Source organism: Lepidothrix coronata, unplaced genomic scaffold (assembly GCF_001604755.1).
Source record: "Lepidothrix coronata isolate B3197 unplaced genomic scaffold, Lepidothrix_coronata-1.0 Scaffold244, whole genome shotgun sequence".
Lineage (NCBI taxonomy): Eukaryota > Metazoa > Chordata > Aves > Passeriformes > Pipridae > Lepidothrix > Lepidothrix coronata.
Window position 1 is genome coordinate 132,052 of NW_016690424.1, and position 20,805 is coordinate 152,856.

At 46.2% G+C, this 20,805-nt stretch overlaps 1 protein-coding gene across 2 annotated transcripts in view; it reads left to right on the plus strand.

The window, feature by feature from the left end:
- Positions 1 to 14,599, plus strand: part of FBLN2 (fibulin 2) — a 109,681-nt gene extending 95,082 nt beyond the window's left edge. For both annotated transcript variants that reach the window (XM_017834904.1, XM_017834905.1), the window contains 8 exons: positions 636 to 773; positions 1,065 to 1,208; positions 4,864 to 4,992; positions 5,526 to 5,651; positions 6,268 to 6,384; positions 7,366 to 7,494; positions 11,504 to 11,627; positions 12,883 to 14,599. In XM_017834904.1, coding sequence (XP_017690393.1) covers positions 636 to 773; positions 1,065 to 1,208; positions 4,864 to 4,992; positions 5,526 to 5,651; positions 6,268 to 6,384; positions 7,366 to 7,494; positions 11,504 to 11,627; positions 12,883 to 13,240 — 1,265 coding nt within the window. In that variant the 3' untranslated portion in view covers positions 13,241 to 14,599. The remainder of the gene's footprint in view (positions 1 to 635; positions 774 to 1,064; positions 1,209 to 4,863; positions 4,993 to 5,525; positions 5,652 to 6,267; positions 6,385 to 7,365; positions 7,495 to 11,503; positions 11,628 to 12,882) is intronic.
- Positions 14,600 to 20,805: the final 6,206 nt, after the last annotated feature.

Here is a 20,805-nt window from a genome sequence, read left to right on the forward strand (position 1 = left end):
GGCTCTGGCTGCAGAGTAAGAAAAAAAGCAAAATTTGCTACCAATACTATTGCCTCATTTAGATTTTTTCCACATAGTTTTACGAGCTGGCTAAGTGGGTTTTGTGTGTACATAAGTATATATATATATATATATATACACCTGCATGACTACATGTCTGTGTGTACACAGTGAAATCCCAGCCCTTCAAACAAGGTTACCTGTGAGTATCAAATTCAGAGGAGGCAGGTTTCTACATCCCTGAATTCCTGAGGTATATAAGGAGTAAGAGCCCATTTTGCTTAGGAAAGGCTGTGGTACGTATTTTATTATGAGCACCTGATTTGTAGTTTTAATGTGGATCTTTAGGATTTTAAAACTGCAGGTATTTTGGTATTTGTGGGTTACAAGAGGTGCTGCAAACGAGGCAGTAGGGACCTGAGTCAAATTTGCTGCAGGACCTGACAGATCCTGAAGCCTGTACTGAAGTGGATGTCCAAGAACAAACACACCTAAACCTCAGATTTCCCACTGGCAAAATGTGTCTGGTTTAAATAGTGCCTCCTAATTTCCTTTCTGGAAGTTAGCTAGTCATGAAGATTGCTGAAAGTTAGAGCTGAGCTAATCCCAGTTTGCTGTTCTGGTCTGGTTAACAGATATTGATGAGTGTGAGAGAGGAACTCACAGCTGCAAAGTCAACTTTGTTTGTCAGAACACAGAAGGGTCCTTCTACTGTGAGTCAAAGCAGCGCTGCATGGATGGGTTTCTGCAAGATCCCGAGGGAAACTGTGTTGGTAGGTGTGACCAGAGTGTGTTTGTAACTCCTGGGCCTTCCAGCCTGTCCAAGGGGGGTGTATTGACCCTTGTATATGTGGTTTGCCTCAAACCCTGTTGTGAATTTAATGTAAACATTGCTGTCCTTTTAAAGTTATTGCATTTGAAAGTCTTCCCACAGCAGACCTTCATCGGCCTTATCTTTGGAGCACAAGAAACTGAAATGAAGGAAAAGAAGTGGCAGCTGGAAGAAAACAGGCTAGAAAGGTTAAATAGCATCTCTCACTATTCTAATTCATTTTTTTCACCAGATATTAATGAATGCACGTCCCTCCCTGAGCCCTGTAAACCAGGATTCAACTGCATCAACACAGTTGGGTCTTACACCTGCCAGAGGAACATGCTGAGCTGCAGCAGAGGATACCACTCCAACGAGGAGGGCACCCGCTGCGTCGGTAAGGGGGGCTCGGGGTCAGAGCAAAAAGTACATTTCAGTTCTAAAAAGAGGCCTTGAGTTACCTCCAGATTCCCAAACGTGTCTGAGGAATGGGAATTTGCTGTCCCAGCAGCTCAGGGATTTGTTTGCTCCCTGGATTCCTCCTGGCACGCTCAGCAGCACTGGCTCTGACTGCAGGTGGGAGTCACTGGCTTCCATTCTGGAGTGAATGGGATTTAGTTGCTTTTTAGGCTCGTGCTGCCAGTCAAAGCCATGATCCCTTGCTGTACATTCCAGCATCTCACTGTGAGTGATGTGATCTGCAGCAATCACTGAGTCTGTGCTCTCACAGGAGTAGCACCAAGTGGATGTTCTTTGTAGGGCTGTGAATGGTGTTCCCCATTACATCCACTTGTGGGGATGTTTAGGATAAATTCCTACGTTGTGAAAAGAATTCAGAGAAGAAGGAATGTATGAAATATTCATGTAGGCTGGCATGCAGCTTGATCCTGATTTGTGTTTGTTCCAATGTATTTAGGGAGTTACTGACTCAGAATAGCAGATTTTAGCTGTTATTAGCATTTGTTCTGTAAATGAGCACAGGAGGCATGAAGGAAAGGAAAGCTCAGTCCTTGGTGCCCAAGGCAAGGCTGGCTGGGTGTTCTCTAGTTCCCTGTGTTCTGAGTTACACGAGGTAGGAAATCCAAAAAAAAAAATGACAGAGGAGGAAACAAAAAAGAAATGAGAAATCAGCAGTTGGGTTAGTGATGATATCCCAGTGACCTCTACCTACCTTCCCTTTGAATAAAAGGAAGGATGACAAATAAACAAAATATACTTTGTGATGCTGCAGGTGGGTGGGAGCCCTGTTGGCAGCCATGAATTTGGCCATGACTGCAGTGAAAAACAGCCAGACCCTATTTCCCCAGAAACTTCAGTATTTACCTTTTTGCCCTTCATTGTGCTCTGTGTCCACTCATGGTTTTGCCCCCAGGACTACCCAGACCATGCTCAGCCAGTGAGAAGATGGGGAAGGTTTGGAAGGGGCAGAAGACAGGGACAGGTCTTGTGTGTAACTGAGGAAATTGAGAAACCTTCCTAATACAGCTCTGGGGTTGTGTTTCATAAATTTGGGGGTAGTGCAGTCTTATTTGCTGTCCTGTTATAGAGCAGCCCGAAGTATCTCAGTAGGTCCAAAGGTCCTGTCCCTCTCAGTTGCTGTGAAGACAATTCTTCAACTGCTTTCCATCAGTCCTTTTTAAGCCAGGCCTGCTGGGCCAGGTACACCTCCTGGAGTGGTGACCCTGACGTTGTTTTTAGGGGACCACCGTGCCAGTGTCTCCATTGTTTTCACTGCCTTGTCATCCCTGAGCAGCACAGAAGTCCTGGCTGCAGCCCTTTGCCCTGCCTTGCAGACTGCCCAGGGTGCAGGAATCACCACCCCTGTTCAGAAAACATGTGGATATGGCACTTGGGGACATGGCTTAGTGGTGACCGTGGGGTGGTGCTGGGTTGACAGTTGGACTTGGTGATCTTAGAGGTCTTTTCCATCCTTAACAATTCTGTGATTCTATAATGACTGGGCAAATCACATTCCTAAATTTTAAATTGATGGTAGAGAAAGAATCCAGCTTTTCACCCCAGTTGTTCCTAAAAAGGAGGGATTATGTGCCAATATGTGACAGAGGAAGAAATTGCCATTATTCAGACAGCATCTCTGTCTCTAAAGCAAGAGGAGATAACACAATGCAATGTGATTACTGATGGCCCTCTGTCTCTGCTTTAAATGGTTGACAAGGTTGTTAAGGAGCAGGTATAAGGAAGCTTCTCCAGCTTGATTTTGGCAAAACAAATTTAAAGTTAATTGATGATTTCTCTGACTTTGCTGTGTGCACTCTGTCCCTGTTGCTCGTCTATAGCTTTTGGTATTTTTTTGAAATGGCTTTTTTTAAGTAGGCAGAGAGAACAGAGAAGAAAAAGGAAAAGCATATGGTCCTAATTTCCCCTCTCTGTGATAAAGACTAGTTTCTTTGAGGCATTACAATAGCTAATTAGATTCCTGATTCAGATTTATTCACAGTAGTAAAAACATCATCTGCACATGTTTCTCCAGCAGAACGACACTCGTAGGGTCATCTCCTCTGTTTAGAGGATTCATCTGTCTTTAAAATGTTCAGATTTACTGATTTAGTAAATGAGTTATTAAAAACTACCTCCTAGGTTTAACTGAAAACTGCTGTAAGTATTGTGAAATATGGCACAGTTCTGATGGGGTAATGCCCTAGAACTAATTAAAGTGTAAATGCAATGGAATATGTAATTTTGGACAAACTAATGAAGTGGTTGCACACATGAATTCATTACAAATAAAGCTGCTGCTTTACAAATTTGTATCTGCATTAGAGACTTCCTTGCTTTGGTGCTGCTTCTGATCTTACAAGAAAATGAGGGGTCTGTGTTTCAGCAGAAATCTTGGAGCCTGTCAGAGATTCCTTGGGTTGGCATTCCCTGCCATTCCTGACCCTGGGGCCAGCAGGGACTGTGTAGATGGGAATCTGTTGAAATGTTGAACAGAGTATTTGTCAGTGCCCCTCATCAGTGTTGATAGGATCTCCACTTCTCCAAATCCAAGTTTCTGCTCTCACTTCCCCATCATTCCCTCAGCAAGGGTCTGCTTCCCAGAGCACTCACCAAGCTGCTGTTGGATGGAGAACTGCCCAGGAACCCTTTGAATGATTCAGTGCTCAAATTTATGGCTTCAAATAGAGCAGCATGGAGAACCTCCAGCCTTAGACTTCCATTCTAATTATTATTACATGAACAGAGATTTGGGTTGTAAAAGTAGTAGAAGATAATGGAAAGAAAGCAGGATCTGATGGTTTAGGAAATGGCAGAACTCTGAATACGTGAAGAAACAAACAGTTCTGAGGGTTAATCAGACTTTTTGATGCTTCTTGTCACAGATGGCAAGAGGGATTTGTTAGAGACTGATGAGCTATTTAGTCATGTTGCAAGTCTTGTAAATCAGTGTGTATTGAAAACTCTCATCTTCATCTGAGGATGTTTAAATGAGATTGAAAGTGATGCATGTGAGTGGAGAAGCAACTAATTTGTTGGTATTGGATTTTGGATGAGAGGCCATGAGGAATATCTAAATGGGAGTTGATTGAGAGAAGAAAAAAAAGATCAACATTGGGAAAGAGCAAAAGTTAGACAGCAGGAGCGAGACTGAAAGGGCAACTGGAGATGAAAATAGCAATTGCTTTAATTGAAGGGATGAGCAGAGTTTCTGGCTGGTTCTTGTTTTGCTTTAAATGGCTTGATGTGAGTCACGGAGAGACAGAACATCACAGGGGGTGTTTAAATGTCAGGGTCTGATCAGCATCAAAAAGTGTTTACATTGAAATGCAGAATATACTAGGGGAGCTCCATTGCAGTTCCAGGATGGTTTCACTGTGAAGATAATGTTCTGCTTTTCAGAGGTTTGACTTACAGACACACAGAGCTGGCTCGGAGAAGAGCAGAGTGGGAAAAGCTGATGGTAGTTCTTCTGTCCAGGGGACAACCATAACAGTTTCTACTCCTGTTATTTATTAATTTTTTCCCCTCTCTCTTCATAAACATTAATTTTAAGCAAACTACCTTTAAGCAAATTGCTCTGTCTGTCTCTGCAGATGTGGATGAGTGTCAGACTGGTGTGCACCGCTGTGGGGAGGGGCAGATCTGCCACAACCTCCCCGGGGCTTATCGCTGTGACTGCAGGATGGGCTTTCAGTACGACGCCTTCAGCAGGAGCTGCATCGGTATGTGAGGCACGGGGGAGGTGGGAGCACTGATTGATGGAGGCTCGGCCCTCCAGGCACTGTTTAGCACTGTTGCAGTGTGCAGGCATTAGTTCTGCAATGCAGTGCCTCAGAAGATGATGGAATCACCTCCAAAGCTGATGTCCTACAGCTTACAGCTCTGTCCCTCCGTGCTGGGATTTCTGACCAGGTGCCCTTGGCTTGGTTTAACTGCAAGTCATCAGTTAAAGTCATCTACAAAGTATTCCCTGAGGGCTGTGCTTCAGCTGCTGTAGAAATTTGTCTGTCTGAAGATTTCACCACTTTCTAAGAACCACGAGATAGCCCTTTGTCTTTTATCCCCACTGTACCCCAATTAGGGCACAGAGTCAGCCTCACACCTGAGCTTGCAGCACTTCACATGCTGCAAATCAATCTCTGACACTTCTAAAAATATCCTCCTGCATCTTGTTTGATGCTTGTGTTGCTCAGTTGATTGTATATTGATGCTTGTGTTCCTCAGCTGATTGTGTATTTGCTTGTTGTGCTGGCAGATATAAATGAGTGCTGGAACTACCCCGGGCGCCTGTGCCAGCACACGTGTGAGAACACCCCTGGCTCCTACCACTGCACTTGCTCCTCTGGGTTCCGCTTGTCCTACGATGGCAAACATTGTGAAGGTACCAGACATCTTTTTTCCGTGAAGAAGAAACTGCAGAGGGAGTTCAGGGACTTTAGAGAAGGAGTTGAGGTGAAATATAAATACAGTAAACCTTATGTGTGCTCAGATTTGCAGATATTCAGTCAAACACTCAACACTCAAACTGTCAGATGAGCGTCGACAAGTTTCTCCCTTCTTCCTTTCCCTCACATACTTCTGCTTTCCTTTCAGATGAGAGAAAAGGAGAACAGAACAAACACAGAATAGGAGACTCTTAATTCCAATTTTGATAAAGATGAAACTTGGTAGTAATCAAACTTTAAAAAAATGATTTTGAATTGAATGGAAATTTGTTTAATTCTCCGTGATTTTTGTAAGGCAATGATTACATATTTTTGATCGACTGTAACCCATAATGTCTGCATGTGTGTGTGTTTTATATATTGGCATATATAGAAATGAAATTCAGGTGCAACAGGCAGCCTCAGGCTTCTTGGAGCTGAGACAAACTGGGGCAAATCAGTCCATCCTTAGTCACTCTGACCAGAAGGGGGCTGTTTTTAGGGGCAGGGAAAGGTGGGAGACACTGTTGTGAGCCCCTGTGGCCATGTGTGTGGGTTTGTTTTTGGCTGCAGATGTGAATGAATGTGATAACAGTCCCTGCAGCCAGGAGTGTGCCAACGTTTATGGCTCCTACCAGTGCTACTGCAGGCAAGGTTTCCAGCTGGCAGAAGATGGGCATTCCTGTAAAGGTAAGGCTGCTGCTCCATCAGCTCAAGGTAAATGTGTTTATTCCCTGGAGCTGACTCTCTGCAGCACCGAATGCTGCAGGTGCTGCCTGAGGCTGATGGTGGGTTCCAGCTGCCCCTGAAGCTGCTCAAGGGAACTCCAGCTATTGGACAGTGCACTGGATGGAACACACCTGGCTGACCATGGAACAGGGGGGTTATCAGACTAGTTTCGTGGGGCCAGAGCTTATGATTGGAAAAATCAGGTGGGAAGACATGTTTACCTGTGTTGCATCAATGAAAGCCTCCACTTGGTTGAGTGAAGGTTTGCTCTTAATGCTGCTCGTGGTGGGTGAATGAGGAACAGAGTGGTCAGAATGGAGGAGGGAGGGGGTTTACCTGTTTAATTGGAGTTACTGACACTGACACATTGAAGAGTCTCTATTTAAGAAGTGGTGAAGAAGCCCACTCTCTTCCTGGCACAGGGAAGCTCCCCAAGAAATTCTGGAAGAATTCTTTGCTGTGGGCACTGGCACAGGTTGCCCAGAGAAGCTGTGGCTGCCCCATCCCTGGAAGTGTCCAAGGCCAGGTTGGATGGGGCTTGGTGCAACTTGGGCTAGTGGAAGGTGTCCCTGCCCATGGCAGGGGGTGGCACTGGATGAGATTTCAAGGCCCTTCCAACCCAAACCCTTCTGAGATTCTATGAATCTGTGAATTACACAGGTACCAGAGAGAGTCTTTCGAACTTGGATGTGTCCTAGACTCATTATTCTTTTCCAGGAGTCCATACCACTTGCAGCCAGTATTTCTGGGAGCAGTCTTGTGTCCAGCATTCCAGAAAGCACCATCAGCAGTCCTCCAGCAACATGACACTTCCATGGTCGCGTTCATGTTTAGCAATATATTATGAATGTGTCAGATGAGAATTTCCTTGTTCTACAGCTGCCTTTCCCAGATTTCTGTTTTGCTTGGTTTCCCACGTTGGTACCTGTGTTTTCTCCCCAGACATTGATGAGTGCACACAGAGTGCAGGCATCCTCTGCACCTTCCGCTGCGTGAACGTTCCTGGCAGCTACCAGTGTGCTTGTCCTGAGCAGGGATACACCATGGCAGCCAATGGAAGGACCTGTCGAGGTAAGGAGGGGACTGCAAGATTATATATCATGAGGCTTTAATCCTTGGAACGAGCCATTATGGTTATTCAGTCAAGCCTCCATGTTTCAGTCACTGTTAACAAGCCAGTATTTGACAAAGTTGCCAAATATTGGTATCTGCAAAGACAGCTCTCTCCTGTGTTACAAGAAAGTGCTGTGGCAACTGGGCTGTCAATGTGAGGGAATTGCTTAAATGAATTCCCAAGGGAGCCCATGTCATCCTTCCAACTGGAGCACTGGATTGCACGTGTGAGCTGTGTGTGCACCTTGGCACAGCACTGAATGATCTGGGCTTTTAGAGGGGCCAGGTGTAGAAATCTGTGCCTTCATTATGAGTTGCAGTTTTCTGCCCCAGAAAACTGGGAGATTAAATGTTGGAACTGTAGTGGGAACTTGGCCATCCAGCAGTTTGTCACCTTAATTATGTTGGCATGAGGAAATGTTAGTGCAACGACAAGTACCCTCCCCTCACACCCCCCTTTTCTCCAGAACCATAGAAATGCCTGCTGGGAGTGTGGTGGTTTTCATCTGGTGCACAGCTGTCTGGTTCTGAGCTGAACCCCCATTTCCAAAGGATGCCCTGCCTGTGTAATGATGATGGAAGATCTGATTACCTTTGCACACACTGCACACATTCCTGCAGTGGTTACATTAACTACCAGGCATTTCCTGCCCTTAGTTTTTCAGGAACCCTTCATATAACTTTTGGTTATGTATCTCCTAGGCTTGAATTCTTGGCGGTAATGGCAACGAATTTGCATTGTGTAAATCATGAGCAGCATGTGTGTACTTAATCCTGACTTTGGAGCAGGGAAGCAGATTAAATGACAATTAAAATCCTTTAAAAAAAGTTTAAAATATTTTTTAGAATGTGTTTTTAAGTATAAATGCAGTGGTATCCATGTGCATTTAAATTCTTATGTAAAAATTCACCTTTAGAAAACTGCAGCTGTAACTCTCCACAGGCTTTGTATTTTCCTCCTAACTTTGAGTGCTGGCATGTTAGTTGCCACCTCTGCCAGCAGTGAGATTTGGGCTGAGAATGATTTGCAGAGTTAATAGTGTGAGTCACTGTGTTCCTGAGCCAGCACAGCTCTCCCACAGGCACACAGTGTGCTGGAGGCAGAGGACAGGGACATCCACCCAGACCTGCACTTGTGTTGTCTGTGTGGTGGAACCCTCCCTGCACGACCCTCACCTGTGTGGAGAGGCTTCCCAGTGCACAACTTGCCCAAACAGAAACCCTTGGAAGGGCATTTCTGAGTGTCTCTGGCACCTGGTCCGGGCACCTTGTTCTACGTGCAAAACTCAGCAGCTCTGGAGCTGCAGTTCAGTCAGGCACTGGAAGGAGCCCCCCAGACACATTCCCTGTTTTTGAGCTGTGCAAGTCTGTATTACAAGTTAGGGCAGGCTTAGATATTGAGCTCTTTCTGAAAACATGGTCAGAGAAACACTGAATTGATGTTGGCTGTGCTAAGCTCAAGGAGATAATCTTGGTTTCCACCAGCTAAAGGTCTGGCTCCAGTTACTCATCGTCTGACCAGTTCTTCGGAGTTACTGGTGGCACATTCTTTGTACCTTTAGTTTCAAACAGACGAGCTGTATCTCATGGAACACTGTCTCAACATATGGATCTTTTTTGGAGGAACTGCCTGTGGTATTTTGCAGTGCAGCCAAAGTGGTGCAGGGAGGGAGTGCTTTCATGACAACGATTGCAATGTGGAAGAGATTTTCTTTTCACCTTAGGGGCACTGCTCCGAATCAGCAAGGGATTTACTTTGCTTTGATTCTCTCCTACTTCCTATTGTATACTTTTCCTTGCAAGACTTTTAAACCAACCAGTTCAGTGTATGAGATCAGTTCTCATCCCAGGGGAATGGAGGGAGTGGGAGGTTATAGTTTCCCTCTAGGAGTCTGTCTCTTCTGTGACAATTGGCAGAGCTGCAGGGCCCTGCACAGTCCACATGCCTTGTCTATTAGCATTTATTTCATTTTAAAGCCTCCGTGCATTGTCTAGACTTTTGGGAGTACACAATGTGACTGGGAGATGATCTTTGCCAATGTTTGCTGCTCGAGCTGGATCCTTGATGCTGCATCTGTTTTTCAGCATTTTAAGGCCCATGGCTTGGGCTTGTGGATATGTGTTATTTAGGTAACCACGTTTATGCTCTGGGCCATAAAGTGTCTCTGAGCTTTAAATGTTCTTTACTGCCTTCTGTAATTACATCTCATTGTGGGGAGATATTTATGTATATATCTTAAATGTTCAAAACTGTGTGCCTTGTTCTGAAGTGTTGTTCCTGAGTTCCCATGTTTCACAGTGCCCTGGTAGAGCTCTCATCTCCTGGATTGTGCAGTGAGAACTTTGCTTTGGATTTGCTTGCTTTAAATCCAGGTTTAATTTGGTTGCTCTGCTTTAATCCAGAGCAACGTTCATGCACAGATAATTCTTCTGACACAGCCCAAGTTTATCCCTTCTCAAAAAGTCAGTGAGAAGGTCCTGTTGGCCTTAGCATGGGTTGGTTCTATCCTGACAGGATCTGTTTATTCCTGAGGGATAGCTTTTGTGCACTAGGCTGTGAATGGTTAATGTGGAGTCAGACAGAGGGTATCCATGCACACCAGAGTGTGTTTGCTCTGGGGAGGGGAAGGCCCCTCTCAGATGGGTGATGGGGTGTTTGTTTCCTCGTGGACCCTGTGCAGCCTCATCCATGGGAAGGAGCCATCGTGCTCTCACAGGTTCTGCAGTGAGTGAGGGATTTATAGACATGGCCTCCTTTCCTCAAGGACTGTCCCTCGTGCTCCAGGGCTTGCCCACAGTGCCCACACCATGCCCAAGTCTGTGGCCCTGCTGTTGGAAAGCAGTTGGCTGCTTCCCCAGCCCTGGAGCTGACACACTGCACTGCCCTCACCTGCTGAACAGAGCAGGAGCACCTCGTTGGCTTGGAGACCCCTCACGGGACCCAGGCAAGCTCTAAGTGTGAAACTGGGCTGGCTCAGGGAGTCCCAGTGACCTGTGGAGCTGTAAAAATTGGCCCATCACTTTCAGGAAACGAAAAGCTCTCATCCATCAGAACAGCTGGGAGAAGCTTATACAGCTGTGGGCTGGTCTGGGACTTCCAGGGTTCCGCTGCCTTAGACTACTGCTACCTACTCACTTAATTCTGTTTGCCTCCAGCCTGGCTTTAATATTAGTTACATCTCTGACACCTTGGGAGCAGGGACAATGTGGTTACACAAGCAAATCTGTCTAGGTGTTCATGCTTGGTCTTTCTTGCAGTGGGAAGTGGGATCTCTGGGTTTGAGAACTTTTTTCCCTTCTCATGTTTATTCTCCATGGAAAGTAGAACCCTGTATTGGTCAGCTGTGTGTGGATGAGGACAGGTGGGTTACAGGAGTGTGCCAGTGGTTCTAAAGTACAGGTAAAGAAACACAGTTCCCCTGCAGCAGAAGGCCAGCCTGGCCATGTGCTGGGTGGACTCTCTCTGCCAAGCAGAGAGACTGTCAAACACCATGGAAAGTGTCACAAGCTGCTTGTAGGGAAGAGTAGGCTCCCTTGTTTACTGCACACGCTGCCAGGTGAGTCTGTCATCTCTTATTGCCTGGTATGGTCAAGGAAGGAGGTTTTTTCCATAGAAGACATTTTAGACATTGAAGAATTTTGTCAGAATTGGCATCACCGTGGTTTATTCTGTCACTGCAAATGCCAGTGAGTGTCTGTGCACAGAGATGGACCTGACACACCTCACCTGGGTGTGCATTTCCCACCCCAGGTGTGCCCTGGGGGGTTCCCAGAGCCCTGGTCTGGGGCACAGGTACTGTGGAGGTGACACACAGTGACTGGGGGGTGAGGACGAGAGCCCTCGGCTTGTAGAGCCAAACCCACAGACTCCTCAGGCACACAGTCTCATAAGCAAATCACAGCCCATCAACTGTGATTAATTCTCACTTTTGAACTTAGAATGCCTTTTTCTTGTGTTTCTTCTTAGATATTGATGAGTGTGCAATAGGAACTCATAACTGCTCAACTGCAGAGACCTGCTACAACATCCAGGGCAGCTTCCGCTGCCTGTCCTTCGAGTGCCCTTCCAACTACAGAAAAGTGTCTGACATGTGAGTGTGGCCTTTGGAACAACACCAGCAGCCAGGCCAGTCCTGTAGTGCTTGGTTTGTGGGGGGGTGTAGGTGCTCAGAGCTCTGAGAAACTGCTTTAGTACCTGGAGCACATAAACATTCCCCATGTAGTTTGTGTCTGGTTATCCTTCCTTCTTCCAAGCCCTGGAGCCCCTGTTTGCTCCCCAACTGCTGCTGGAACAGCAGGCACCAGAGCCTGGAGCTCTCCTTGCTGCAGCTCTGAAAGGGCTCTGCTTATAAGTTAGTTTTAAAAAAGTAAGATCTTCTATGCTGCTTCTATCACAGCAGCCAGGCTGCTCAGAGCTCCACTTTTACAGTGGGTTTGGGGCTCCCTGGTTAATCTTCAGATTGCAGTTCTTCAGGGGCTGCTGAAACATTGGAGGGGAGCAGGATACTGAGCTTGCCAGGCCACAGGGTTCTGGGAAGGGCACACCCCCAGCTGCTCAGCAGCTGGGGCATGGAAGCCCCAAAATCTCCCTTCCCTTTTCCTGCCTCAGTATCTGCCAGTGCTTTGGGAACCCATATTTAGTTGCTTATGACTTAAAAAAATACTTTTCCTGCCTTACGGAATTGAGCTGCTTTGCCAGTTGAGGAGCTTCTTTCCCAGCCCCATGTCTCAGCTACATTTTCAAGAGTTTTTAGTCTTATTTTCTTGGAGCATTGTCCCAGCCCTGTGCTGTCAGTGAGGAACCACTGACTCCTCTTCCAAGCTCATGCTTTGCAGCACGACTGGCTCTTTCTTTGCTGTGGAGCTTCCCAATGCAGCTCCCCATGTCCATGATCTTTTCCTGACACTACAGTACAGTTACATAATTTACAAATGCTTTATGGACACTGGAAAAGCAGAACAAGGATTGTCACAGTATATGCTGAGTTGGAAGGGACCCACAAGGATCATCCAGTCCAACCCTGGCCCTGCACAGACCCATCCCCAACAGTCACCCCCTGTGCCCCAGAGGATCATCCAAACCCTCCTGGAGCTCTGGCAGCCTTGGGGCTGTGCCCACTGCCCTGGGGAGCCTGGTCAGTGCCCAACCAGCCTCTGGGGGAAGAACCTTTTGCTGAGATCCATCCTGACCCTGCCCTGACAGTCCATTCCCTGGGTACTCTCCCTGTTAATAACACTCTGAAGTTTGGGACTGTGGTTTAGCTGATATTTTGCAGCACTCTGAGGTAAATGCATTTTCCCTCCTGTCCCCTGGACACTGAAGGCTCTCCCTGTCTCGTTCCTCAGGAGGTGTGAACGCATCAGCTGCTTTAACTACCTGGACTGCCAGAACACCCCGGTGAGAATCACCTATTACCAGCTCAACTTCCAGACCAACATCGTGGTCCCAGCCCACATTTTCCGGATCGGCCCCTCCCCTGCCTACGCCGGGGACAACATCATCCTCACCATCACCCAGGGCAACGAGGAGAGCTACTTCAGCACCCGCAGGCTCAACTCCTACACCGGCATCGTGTACCTGCAGCGCCAAGTCAAGGAGCCCAAAGACTTCCTGTTGGATGTGGAGATGAAACTGTGGCGCCAGGGAACATACACCACTTTTCTTGCCAAAATTTACATCTTCATCACAGCTCATGCGTACTGAGGCCTGTGCTGACGTGGGATTTGATTGGTGCTATGCTCTTTACCTGTTCTACCAAAGCTTAATACTGTTGAACTGGCATTTCATGTATCTAGCCTTTATATTATTTTTCTATCATTGCTTTAAACTTTTTTATTGGTTGTGTAAATTAAGTTAATTTTTATCTTTTGATGTTTTGTTTCCTTATGCAGTTCTGTGCATCATCATTTGCCAGCCAACGAAGGAAGGGTTGGAAGGCAGCACGTGCCTTGTGCTGAATGCTGGAACCTTTTCCTAGCCATTGTTTTTAGGTGTAGTCGCCTCTGCCGGGTATTGCACTAGAGAGGGAAGATGTTCACGTGGGAGCGTTGGGAAAAAAGCTTTGAGGGCTTTCTCTTGCTGACACAAAGTCATGGCTTGGCTCAGCCAGTGCCTCCCCTGGGGTTGAGATGCTGTGTCGGGGCCGTACGTGGACACTGATGGTCAACCCACCTCCTGGGATTATTCTCCTCCTTCCAACTTTCATAATATGTTGCCTTAAAATATATATAAATAAAAGAAAACTCCACCAGTGAAAAGGATGGATGAATCTTGCTTTAGTAGGAACTACTCACATGCTAAATATTTGCAAGGCTGAGGCCTTCACAGAATGTTACACTTTGGGGTAAAAGCTCACACTGCCATTTTTAGTAGTTTTCTTTATAGGTGCTGAGGCTCCTCTGTTCCTCATTCTGTTATACAGAACTGCAGATTCACTGCTTTGGAATTCTTAAAGGAATATCCAAATGGAAATAATGAAATAATCTTTACTGCTCCTTGTTGTAAAGCTTGGGTGTGCCACTGAGTCAATTTTAAACAGACAGAAAGGGCAGTTGCTTCTCTGCTTCAGGAAAATTCCTTCAGTTGTGTTGCTGAACGACACAGAGGGAAAGGCCAGTGAAATTGGTGGGTTGTATTTTGCCATTTAGAAAAGAGCACAACCAAAGTTTTGTGCTGGATTTCCTCTCGTTCTTCAGGGAACTGGATGAAATCCAAAGTTGGAGGCCAGATCTGGCAAAGTGTAGTATAATCAAAGTATTTGTTAGAATTTAGAAGGAATATCAGAACTTCCTTGCAGCTCTTTTCTTTCTTTTTTTTCCTCCCAAAAAACCAAAAAAGCTCTAGTGTTGCAATTTTCTGAGCTCCCTTTGTTCCAGCTCTAATTATTCTGCAAAATGTTTTAAAGGAAGAGCATAGTTACAATATACTGATGTCAGCTACACTGCAGTTTAATAATCCTACAATCCCAGGTTGGAGGGGACCTCAAGGATCATCTGACCCATTCTTGGCAAAATAATAATCTGTCCTTTTCTATAGTCAATCTTATTTTGACCAGTGTGTACACCAAAAAAAAAAAATGGAGAAATCAAATCTTATGGCTTTTTCTGCCTTAGTCAATGATTTTATTATATTGTAAAAGATTTGTTTGAACTGCATCTAAAAATCGTGTAAACACCACCTGTATGGTGAGAGGAAATGTTCTGTATTCACTATATCCCCAGGCCAGTCTCTACCATTTCAAGACACTTCTTGAATTTGGACTTTCTTATTGATAATAAAGTGCAAATCTTTCTGTATCTGAGATCATAAAGTCTCATTAGCAGGGAAAAGTTCCTGCTGTTCCCCAGCTGTAAAATAAGGGATATCTGTGGGCTTGCACACATCAAGCTTTTCTTTAGGGATTTTTTCCTATAAAAACAACTTTGTAAAGAGAGATCTTCTTCCATCCATCTTTTGTTTTCCATAGTTCACAGTTTCATAAGCATTTAGCAGGGAAGTGCCAACTGAGAAACACATGTTTATGCAATTTGTCATCTCAGTTAATTCATATCTTACAGCTCCAGGCCTGGCCTGAAGGAGCCATGAGCTGAAGGCTCTCAGATCCATTATCCATGGACATGTTAAGTGGGGATACATTTCTCCAAGCCCCAGTGGGGCACATCAAGAGTCACCAAAAGCCAGACCTTTCCATCAGCATTAGGATTTGATTGAGCATAAATGATATTCAGGCCTTGACAGCCCTTCTTGTTAGAGAACAAATGGACAAGTCATTTGTTACTTGGAGACCTTTTGCTGACTAAAACCAGCCACAGTCAATCATATTAAGAGTCTGGCAGTTTGTAACACCAACTCTTCATTTTCTAGACAGGTAATTGATGAAGAAAGTTTTAGGGGAGGCTTTGCATACTATTATGAGGAAAATGCTATGTAAGGAAAAAAGGCATCTCCATCAGCACTGTGCCCAGTAGCTGTTCAAAAAGTTTGGGAAGAGTTGCTTGTAGCAACTGGGCAAAGCAAAGGAAAGGATTACAGTAGGTAATGTCACATTTTCTGCTTCCCAGATAACCAGAGGAATGTTTTTTTTAGCTCTTCCCAGCCCACAGTGTTCACCCTGTCAGCTTTAGCAGCAGCTGCACTGTGGCTTTTGCTTTATCTGGTGGGGCAGTGCTCGTGCTTGGACCTGAGCAGACACACCAGCACAGCCCCACTCACCAGCAAGGATGTGCTTTCATCGAGTTGCAATGGCTTTGGACTGGAATTTTGGTCTCCTTCAACTGGTGTAGGTCCTAAAAGGCCCAGTCCCCATCTCCAGGAATGCTGCTCCCCCTTTATTTGGGTGAGTAACCTGGACAGATAATGCGTGAGTTTATCCATGTGCAAAAGAGGTCTCAGTGGAAAGAGTTCAGGCCTGGGCTGTACCTTTATGGCCCCTTATAATTTCTTAAAACAGCAATAACTTTCCTGAATTCCCTCTTGAACAGCCTTGTTTTAAAAAAAATGTTTTTACTTTTCCTTCTCCATTTCTAACACGTGAGTTGTGTAGCTTTTGTTTATTCCCTTTGCTTCTTTGTGGCCACCCCACCCTTTGCCTGTCTGAGGTGAATTAAGAACAGCTACCCAAGAGCTGTGCAAGCTGATAAACTCATGAGGAAGACAACAGCTGCAAAGCTAATAAAGAATTACAGCAGGCTTGGGGCATCTGATTCTACATGTGTAAAAACTCAGATTATTGGTGTGTTCCCCAAGATGGAAATGGCCTTGCTGTGACCTGCCTGAACAATGTGTGTTCTGCTTGGCTTTGCAGGTTACTTAGTCCTGCCTCTGTGAAATCTGACCTCTCTGCACTCTGCTGTTGTATTCCTTGGGAGATCCAGTGATCCCAGAGACTGAGCAAGGTCAAATGAGCCATTGGAAGCAAGAAGAAATGTTGTTCTGTGTGTTTGCTGGAAATTGGAATGAGCCTATTACAGAAAGAAACATCAGGTTTTCTTTTGACTGGAATGTGCATCACATAGAGTTGAAACAGCAGCTGATGGGTCAGAGTGATGTTTTTGCCTAATATTTTAAACTGTTCCCTTTCTGCACCAGGGAGGAGGTATTTTACAATGTCTTTGTATGTAAAAAATACACGTATGTGGATCAGTGCATGGAATGCAGTCCATGCCAGGATTCCTCTGTGAGCCTGGCATGGGGAAAAGGCATTGGATTGCTCAGCTGGGGCCTTGCTCCTTCTCCTCCCACTGCAGGACCAGAGCAGGGCACCCCTGTCATGGGAGAGGGAGCTGGTACCCCCAAGTACCTTACCCCCAAGTTACCACAAACAGACCTGTATTCACCTTTATTTCTCTATCTTTCTGTTCTCTCTGGTGATTCAGGACAGAAGCAGATTTCAGACATATTTCATGGTTTGGATCATCCCTTGAGGTTAAAGCTGGAATAAGGGCCATGCTACAATAATGCTTTAACAACAGGGCATCAGGCCTGGCCTGCAAAGGTCCTGGTCATGGGGCCTCTGTCGTGGCAGAGACTGAGGGAAGAGCTGGGCTGTGCCCTGCTCCTCCTGTTCCCTCAGGAGGGGCTGCTCCAGGAGACAGCTCCCTGCAGACAGACTGTCCCTCTGCAGACCTGCCTCACACCTGGGGATCTGTTATTCCCATTCATTTACCTTTATTTTCTTCATCTTTCCATTGATCCCGGCCATGCCGGCAGGAAGAGAAAGTTCCAGCCATGGAGCATTAGGATTCTGGAGTAAAAATAGATTTTGAGGTTAAATAAAAAGTGTATTCACACTTTCAGTGTTCTCTGGATCACAGAGACATTAATTTTGGAATTGAACATCTCTTGAAAAGCAGGATTTAATTATATCCAGTTTCAATGATGTGAAACTGAAGTCACAAACTTGAGCCTTTTGTCTTCTAAGGCACAATTCTTTCTCTTGCATGTTCCCTCCAAAGAGCAGTCAGCGTGTGGGACTGTTCCAGGGCTTTGGAGCCCTTTGAATGAGCTTCCCCCTTCGAGGGTCCTGCCTGATGTCCCCTGGCATCTGCAGCTGGAGGAGCCAGCTCAGTGTCACTCCTTGTGCTGAGCCTGCCCCATCCTCTCATCCCTGCTGGCACTGTGGGAAAGATGGAATTTTCCACTTGCACCCCAGTGCAGAGGCTTGTTCAGGGAAGCCTATTCAGGGGCTTTTTCAGGGCAGACAGTGGCATTGACTTCCCATGAGCTGAGGCTCCCGTCATGGTGGGGTTAAAAATTCCAGCATCTGCTGTGCATTTTCTTTTTTTAGCTGGGGTTGGAGAGGAAGAGGATGCCAGTGTGGTGCCCTTCATGCTGTGCTGGGAGGGGTGGGAGGAGAGCCTTTGTACATCAGGGAGTCTTCTGTGTGGTAGCCAAGAATTGTGTTAACTGCATAAATTCACAGCAGGATTTTTAATTGCTTGGAGCATGGGATGGTGCAGTGGTGGGATGGAAGGGCTGAACTGGTGGTGTGGGGTTGGGGAGCTGCTGCAGCAAAAGGGGCTTCTGATCTCCCAGGCTGAGGTCAGCACGATGGGACAGTTACCCTGAGCTCTCTCCGGGTAACGAATTGGCCTCAGGTGAGATACCTGGTGCTTCTGGGTGATCCAAGTGATCCAAGGCCAGGTGGGTCAACACAGAATGTGTGAGAAGGGAGTGGAAATTAGTTCTGTGCAGGGTTCATGAGGTTTGGTTCACTGGGAAGAGTCTGTAAGTACAGCATTAAACCAAATCTCACAGTGAAACGCTGAGTTCCTGAAGAGAAACAGATTGTGGGAAGGGCCATCTGAAGGAGTCGGAGTTTAACGAAGTGTTCCCAGTGGAACAAGCGAGGAATGCTCTCCTTTTCTGGGGGGAGAAGGTCTCAAATCGAATTTTATTTAGGAATAATAATCCAATGTGCAGAGTACTAAACTCTCCTCTGTGCCACCATTTCTAGAAAGTAGTTATGAAACAGTAACACCAGTTGATCCAATTTAAGGAAAATACATCCAAAATGGAGACATAAATGCCTGGAGAGAATGGGAGGGGGGAGATGCCTTTCTCTCTGTAAATGAGGTACCTTACAGCAGCACAGACTCCACTGGGCTACTCTCCAGAGAGAGTTTTTGGCTCACTCTGATGACAGAATTACTGGTTGCCACTTGATGCACCATAGAAGGGGATAGGTCCTCCCCAGTACTGATAGCCAGGAGAAAAATGTATGTGGAATACTTTCAGTATGGGGAAAAAACCCTGCTAATCCTCACTGGAGGATGCTTGAGGTGGAGCATTGCCATTTTTGGAGTTTGAGTAGACCATGTAAACCAGAGGTACAGGACTGACAAACACCAAGGGATCTTTTGCAGGTAACACACCATGGGGAAATGTTTGGGGGCTGTTGGTGACGAGAAAGCAAACGCCCTGACCAATGGAGAGAGAAGCCCTTGGTGTGCCTGGGAGGCTGACAGGCCATTTCCCACATCTAACTGTGCCTGGAAGATGGAATAGATGCAGCTCCACGGCCTGGAACACGGGGAGGAGGTGCCCTCTGACCTCCCTGTGTTGGGATGGTGCAGCCCAGCTCCCAGACTCACTGTGGGGAGATGAGGATACCCCTTCCTGTGCTGGCACCAAAAATTCCTCAAGTATCCTGTGCTGAGGTGGAGCAGCTTGTACCACACCGGGGTTCCAGCCAGCAAAATGTAAAATTAGCATTTCCTTCTCTTCTGGATGTTCTTCCTAGCAGTTCTGTAGGTGCTAATCCCTGCTCATTTGAGCTGTTGCAGAGGCCTCTTGCAGTAAATGCTGCAGTCTTCCAGTTGCACCTTGGAGAAATGGCATTCACAGCGAGCAGGGCTATTTCAGACAGAGCTGCAACCTTATTCATTCCAACCTCTTTCTCTACTTCTTTCTTTTCCCTTTATCTTTCTTTCTTTCTTTATGCTTCCCTCCTTCCTTAATCTCTTGTGGGTGACTTAAAACCAGTGGATTGTTTTTCAGCAAGTTGCATGGGGTTGGTGTTTGCTGGGTACCTTTGTGGAATGCTTCCCCTTGGTTGGCTGTTACTCCTGTAAAACCCTTTTGCCAAAACACTTATTTTCTCACTAAATTAAAAGTTCCTTTTACATGATTCAAGGTATCAAAGAACTTAAAGCTTTGCAAGAGTTTGTGTAGGCAAAACTCTCGGAGTCTTAAATATAACTGAACTGCCCAGGCAAGTGTGTGGCTTAGGACTGGTGCTCTACCCTAATGTAAAAGTGTAAATCTGGAGTAATGCCACAATATAGTGTAGAATTGCTCCTGTGAGCAGGGGAAGGACTGTGCTGGCCATCACTGTGATCACCAGTGACAGGCCATCAGAGAACTCCCCATTGGAGGTGTTTAACACAGATTTGGGGTAGACAGGCAATATTGTATCATGTCTTGCAATGCTCAGCCCACCACTGATGGCCATGAAGGTGCCGTGGCATCGAGGAGAGCAAATCATAGCAAATCCTGTACTGGGTCATCACGAGCTGAGAGGGCACAGGTGTGGAGCTCAGTCACAAAGCTGAGGGATTCCCAAAGTCAGCATAATGCTTCCTACCTTTGCAGACCTGGGAGGTGCAGGTATCTGTCAACTTTTCCAGAGCAGGCTTTCCTGTGGACTGGACAACACTGCTCTGAACTATGATTTACATGGGCAGGAGTCTGCACTGTCTGTACCAAACCAGCAGCTACTGCTGTGAGTAATGCCAGTCACTGGGAAGGCTGGAGTTCTTGGGGTCTGGGGGAGCTGGAGTCTGTGCTGGGCTCTGTCCAAACATAACTGGGTGCCAAGCACTTGTGATGCACGTCATGGTCACAACCTCTTCATGTCCTTGCATCTGCCATAAGAGTTCTAAAACAACCCCTCTTTGTCACCCTGTAAGGGTATTTGTGGTTCTACATCTGCTGTTACCAAGTAAGAGGCTGGAAAAAATCCTGCTGAGTGCTGGTTCCTTCCCTGAGGGTTTCCAGAGGAGGTGGTGCCAGGACTGGAGGGTGAGAGGCCCAGAGTGTTCTCTGGTGCCACAAACATGCAGCTGTGGGGGGCTGTGCTGGATACCACCAGGCATGTCCTGCTGACTCAGGTAGCACTAAAACCAACCAAACAACAAACCCCCCAACCTCAATGACCTTGAAAATAATGAGTTCCTGAGGAAAAAAACACTTAATATTCTCAAGAAAGTGTTTTCCACAGGTTCCCCCAGCTGTTGGCACAGAGCTCCACTGAAGTGCATGGGCTGAGT